The 6,631-nt window shown below is 38.0% G+C and overlaps 1 protein-coding gene across 6 annotated transcripts in view; it reads right to left on the bottom strand.

The window, feature by feature from the left end:
• Positions 1-2,851: 2,851 nt before the first annotated feature.
• The window catches only part of mef2aa (myocyte enhancer factor 2aa), a 61,891-nt gene continuing 58,111 nt past the window's right edge, over positions 2,852-6,631 (bottom strand). For all 6 annotated transcript variants that reach the window (XM_062420213.1, XM_062420217.1, XM_062420214.1 and 3 more), the window contains one exon: positions 2,852-6,511. In XM_062420213.1, coding sequence (XP_062276197.1) covers positions 6,175-6,511 — 337 coding nt within the window. In that variant the 3' untranslated portion in view covers positions 2,852-6,174. The remainder of the gene's footprint in view (positions 6,512-6,631) is intronic.

Raw genomic sequence — 6,631 nt, 5'->3', positions numbered from 1 at the left:
TCCACTGAGAGCAGCAGTAAATTTCCCAAGAGGCAGCCCAACTATTCCGACTATGACAAACAAGAGGAAGTGGCGCACAACATATAGTCAGTGCACTTTCCTGCTTAAAAACAACTCTGACAACAAGTGATTGGTGGAAACACTGAGAGTCCAAACTGGGCGAAACTAGCCATACCAGTCTACCAAGGTGAGTTTCAACGACTAGGAGAATGATAGTGTACAAGACTTAAATGGTGAGTCCTACCCGTTCTGCGACATAGAATAGAGCTACATACTGTACTGTGACTTCATGTGAAATCAGAAAAAATAATCTGATGACAAATACAGTGTATTGAGACATGTTAGCAAGAGATTAAATACACACTGACGCTATAATGAAACAGTCGCCCAGAGTACAGTAAGTTGAACAGCCTGTTTTGTCAGCTTGTATGTTTATTTGAATATCTGACTGCTTATTTGAATTTCTAAGGTTTCTAGGTTTTAGGAGCTTGTTTGCATCATGCTTCCTCTAAAATGTGTTATTGTACACTAAGTCCAAGTATTTTGAAAAATAAAACAAACCATAATGCTATAATCTATCCTAATTCTACAGTACCACTGTCCATCCTGTCTGTCCAAAACAGTCCCAAAATGATGGATTCTGCAACATGATTGAGGCATATGAAATGTTAGCTATCTGTTCGTCTCATCTCATCCCTGATCTTCAGATCGGCTCTGGCATTCAGTAGCTGCCTTGTCATACCAAATTGCATTTCTTTCATACAGCCCCATATTTGTTTACAGTGGAACATGGTTTAGCCTAAGCTCGTCAAAAGTGAGCATTTGTGTTGGCAAAGTATAAACTATAGCTTTCTGTCCACACATAGGCCTAGATGCTAATGCAAAAGACCCACTGCTGTTCACTCTCTCTCTCTCCTTGCCTGAGCCTAACAGTGGAGACTATATGACAACAGATGTGTTTGAGTCTGAACCAAGTCTTGTTCAATATTTGCTGATGTCTTAAGGAGATCAGGCACACATGAAAGAACCCCAACTTGGCTTCCAGTTGAAAGGCAGGGCTGGGGATCCGAACAGGGCAAGCCCCTATGGCAGGTGGCCTGTCGCCCTTCTTCGCAAACAACTCAAAAAGCCCAAAACCCTGCTTGGTTACTCTACACATGCACACTGGACCTGTTCCAGCCGGCAGCACAGCTGGTCTGACGGTCAGGAAGCCAAAAACATGCACTTGAGGACAAATATAGAGGAAATGCACATGCAAAACTTCACACTTAATACATCTATTAAAGATAGAGGTTGTCAACTATACACAGCTGACCTATAACCTTTTGTCTTGCAGTGGAAAATGTAGTTCGTCTTGTTTGCTGATACATAAAAGCAATATCACGATGGAAAATGCAATTGAAAATACAACCTGGTAAAACAGTAAAATGTACTTTTAAACCAATAGGCCTAACAGTTACTAACTACCCTGCTTTATAACATTACCTTTCCATCACTGTTGGGGACTGCCACTGCAGCAATGCTACATAATATTTTATGAGCTTATTCAACATAAAATCATATTGTAAAACAACTACCAAACGTATACCCGTCAGATATAGGACTAAACAGTAAAATAATTTCCCTTGAAAATCACTGGAAAGTCTTCCCAAAGGAAACACTAGTTACCTCACTCTTCAATGTACATTTTACCATATTAACGCTAAGTAACACCTGGTAAGTCTCTAACTACAAGTTTGTAAAGGGTTTATTTTGAAATGTTAAACTTACCGTTGTCATATTAAAATACAACCTCTGGGCCTCTGTGGCTAATGAATCACTTCTTTAGGAAGAGGGACATGAGACAAACCAAACAGCAGTTAACTTAGCTACGTTAGCTGCTAATTAGCTTGTTAAAATTGTTGTTAACAGTATAGGTTTACTAAGTTACCTTTACTTCAACAAAAACGATACATGTATCAACAACAGACCAGCAAGCTTCTGCTCACTATTCATTGTATTACAGCGCTACCTGCTGGCAACACTGTGGAAATACACTGAGATCCTAGTAAAGCAGTTTTTAAGAAAAGTCGCTAGATGTCACCGGTGGAACACATTTTTTTTATCCTGTGTGTCGCGTGCATTGTAACTGTAACATTCATATAATACAGTCTGAAACATTAGTTCAACAGTCTTCAAATTATTTCAAGTTAATCAACTGGAGGCTAAAACTTGACTAAAATTACAAATAAGTATTTAAGCCTTGTGCTAGTGCTGTTGACATCAGATGTGGAAAGTCCAGTTCCATTTGATTGTAGCTGAAGTGACTTCTATGCATTTACTGAAGACACTAGTGTATCTTAACTAGTGTACTATTACTGTTGTTATTTAACTATATTTAACTTATCTGGCAGCTCTACTAACCACTGTGCCAATTCAGATTTTTCACATGAAGCCTATAGCAGTTGGAATTAGCTCCAACTCAGCCAACAAAAAAAAAAAACTGTTTACATTCATGCATGTAATGATAAAATATAGAATACTATAACCCTTTAAAAAGTATACTTGTATTTATTTCTTTAGGTAGAATTTTGGATGCAGCACATTTATTAGTAATGGAGTAGACACTGGTATTACCACTTTGAACTAAATAAAATGTGTGTTTTAACTTGTATACATTTTGTATTTGTGGGTTTTATTGACAGAGTATGTCAGATACTGTTCTTTCATAGAATCATTTCAGTGCTGTGGAAATCTGCATCCCTTTTCAGCTTGTATCACAATCACTCAATGGCAGCGGCACACTGATGCATGATGTCAAGAAAACACATTTCCTGTAGAAAATTCAAAGAGAATAGACACTGAGTTCAGATTGAGCATACACTGAGGTGTTTAATAAAGTTGACAGTTTCTACTGTTTGGGACTTCACAGGAGAACAAATTCTATGTAAGAGTCGTTTACTTCATTTTATACAGAATAAGAGAGATAACCTAAATTACACATTAAAAGCCAATATTTGTACTTTTGTGAAGAATACAAATTTTGTACAACAATATCTAGCATAGTATTTTAATTGTTTAATAAAAAGTTCACTTGAATATTTATTGTATGATGAAAATAAAATAACATTCAAGGGAAATAAAATGTAGATTAACTTAAAATCTCTTTTGATTTCTGAAACAAATAATTTCATTATTGGCAACAAAGTCCAGCTTGTGCCGCCAAACGGTCTGAGCATTCAAACCGAAAACAGCTTCTTTAGTTAAGTGAACTATAAACTACAAACACTTACCAAACACATAGTTCTGTTTATAAAAGCCATGAAGCAAAGCAGTGTACTCTTGCACAGCAAAGTGAAGAAAGTTCTCTACAAAGGTTCATTGATTATCCTTTCCTTTCACATTCATCAGTTGTGCACAATTTGGACATATACCAAAAGAGCAAAGTGTATCACGGTGCATTTTCCGTGCATGTTCTTGTGTGAGTCTTTTATGAGAAGAAGAGGCAGGTGTGGTCAAGTTTGAGTGATTATCTGCATTGTTAATGTTTTATTAAATAAACTGAGTAAAAGTAAAGAAAAGTGGTGCATTTTTTCTTTGGGATAAGGCATTTCCTAACTGTGCATATAGATAGAGAACCTACAAAATTCCCTGATATGTCATTGAGTGCTAAAGTACAGTATGTGCTCAACTACGAGGTGATGCTGCCAAGACAGGCAGACAATTTTTGTTGTATTGATTTGTTATTGCTATTTTCACCTGCTGTGTTAAACATCATTACATTATGCATTGCTATATATTATGTTGAGAATGACTACCAATGTATATGGACATGAGCAGATTGCCCCTGGGTATCCAAATTAATCAGTTAATAAAATGTATTATATTGTAACTTGTAGTCCAGCTGTGGCACTTAAGAATAAGAGGCTAACAGTCTACCCTCAAATGCGCTTCCTCCTAATGCTTAGTGGACTGAATATGAATGGCAATGACATCATATTCTGTACTGGTCAGGTGAATTGGGGTAAAAACTGCATAGATCATTACGAGCATATACTTAAAACTACCATGGAGCTGATGATGGGTCGGAGTGGACAGAAACCTCAGAAACACACAAGATGCATCACGGCAAATGCAGAGTGTTACCCTCCCATGTACAGCAAACTTCTCATACAAATATGTGCAATCCAGCAGTGAGATTGAAGTTTATGACATTGCGTTGTTGTTTTTATGAATTAGCTGCTGAAATATTTGCTTCTGTGACGATGGAGAAGAAAACAAGTCACAGCCCCCTTTTCCCCTTCTGTCTCTGTGTGATGTGACACAGGCATCAGTCACAAAACTTTCCGCATACATGACTTTAACGCCTTCAGATTTTGACTTTCTGGCTCCTAAGTTTTCCGAGGCATACAGGATTCTTACTAGTAATAGGGCATGGATATAAGATAGAATTTCTGGAGCCAATTGAGGAAACACATGACTACTTTTGTACATAATTATGACTGACATTTTAAGTAGACTGTAATATTTACAACCACCTGTGGGCACAGGCATGATCAGTTTTGTGACAAGGTCTGCGGCCATGTTTATGTCTTTTGCTTAAATTGAATGAACAAAAAACAGGGTAGTGGAAATGGCTTGAGAGATGGCATGTCTTTCAGTTGAGCTACATGCATTAACAATAGATTATTCTTCAATGTGGGGTTGGGACCTTGGATTTGAATGTTGGCAGTGTATTCAGCAGCTGCTGGTATACAACTAACACAAGCTAACACAATAGGAGGGAAGAAACCCTATTTCCCCTAGCCTTGTGATCATCCTTCACAAATATGAAAATAGTGGAACTTCAACCTCACAGCATTGTTATACCAATGTCTTAAGAACAAACAGTCACCACAAATAAAGAGAGAAAAGACAAATTGACCACCTGGAACTAAAACATACGGAAGGTTTTGTTGATAATTCAATTTAGGAGAGATTACAGTAACATTAACAAAATAGCAAATATTGACCAGTGAATGATCTACTTTTTAAGGGTCTACACTTGTAAACTTGGCTGTAATCCACAAAAATATACTTTTCTTGAAAACGGTGATCGTACAGTACATTCAGTATGTAGTCACACCCCGGTGATATATATTAAAGTCGCTATTTACATAACAGAAGAAAATGTTTGGCTCAAATTTTCAATTGTACAAACAGAACAGCAAATGTTCATGGCTTTCAATATTGATTCAAGATCTGGTTTATATGATTTTACACTGTTTGAAATAAAGCACAAAAGAAAATATAACAATGACAAAAATGGTGCATTTGAGTGAATTTTTAGGAAACCATAGCAACTGTACAAAACAACACAAAAGAACAGCTTTGGCTTATATTACTGATGAACTGTTGCACAAATGTGAACATGTTGATTTTCTCACCAGTTCAACTAGACATTTCCGCATTATCTTGAATTGCACATTAATATATCCTACTCTTTTAAATTATAAAATGAATAGTATGTCATTATTGCAATATATTCTGTTGCTATGGTGTTTTTACCTCCAACAGTATTGTTTCATGTACTCAATAAGTAGTCTCAACTGTATGATCCAAATTACAATATAGTATTAACTAACTCCACGTTTTCTGTATCTCCTGATCAACTGAATCAATAAATTAGAAGAGGCCACTTGAGATAAAGGTCTTGTATGGTTACAGCATGATTTTAAAAGATAGTTCTTGCAGTGAACATCATATGTAAGGGTCCTCAGCCTGAAAGCAACACAACTTTCTCTGATCGTTTGCAACTTTGCGAGCACAACAGCAAAACAGCAACTACATGTAAGTGTCTGACTAGACCAGTGACTACAATAATCTACCGCCTATTGTTTAACAATTTTCTTTGAACAACTTTCTTCTGCAAACGTCATCTGAATTGCACCACGTACCTGATACCACCTGCTTGTGCATATAATTCAGCCCAGCTAAGTGACATTTGTTTTATCTTACTGTATCAGTTTGAGAATTTACTTTAGATATGTCCTGACACTTCTTGTTACATTTTCCACTCAGTCTTAAAAATTGAACTGGAGTTGAATAATAGTATCATAATGATAGCTCTACAGACCCTTGCTCTTTCTTTTATCTCCATGTCTAACCCCTCCCTCTCTCTAACTGGCTGGTGACTGGAGGCTTGATCAGGGCTCTTTATGTCACCCATGTGTCCATGCGCACGCGCTTGACTGAGGGGCTCTCCCTGTCCTCAGATCCAGCCGGAGGTCTGCCCAGCCCCAGCGGGGAGTGGAAGTCTGGCCGATGGTCCTCACGATCACTGCCGTCATAAGAGCTACAGGAGGAGCTGAGGCTGTCAGCAGGTGAACGTCCCAGAACTTCCTGTCGACTGGACCCTTGCTGCGGCTGCTGAAGGGGGAAGCCAGAGGGGGTGACACGCTCCCGTGGCGGTGAAATGGGCTCAGACTTGATGTTTATGCTCTGGCTGGTGCTGATAGAGAGGTTGGAGCCCTGAGGTAGGTGACCTCCACCACTGTCGAAAAGATAAGCAGAACATTTTGTGTTCAGTTCAAAAAGGAGACAACGCAAGCGAGATGCAACAATGTGAAAAGCCAGGAATATGTAGATGTGTGATTCAGCATGATATCACAGA

This window comes from Scomber scombrus, chromosome 6 (genome assembly GCF_963691925.1).
Source record: "Scomber scombrus chromosome 6, fScoSco1.1, whole genome shotgun sequence".
In the NCBI taxonomy this organism is placed as follows: domain Eukaryota; kingdom Metazoa; phylum Chordata; class Actinopteri; order Scombriformes; family Scombridae; genus Scomber; species Scomber scombrus.
Note: the sequence above shows the minus strand (reverse complement) of the source record. Positions and strands in the feature narration are given on the sequence as shown.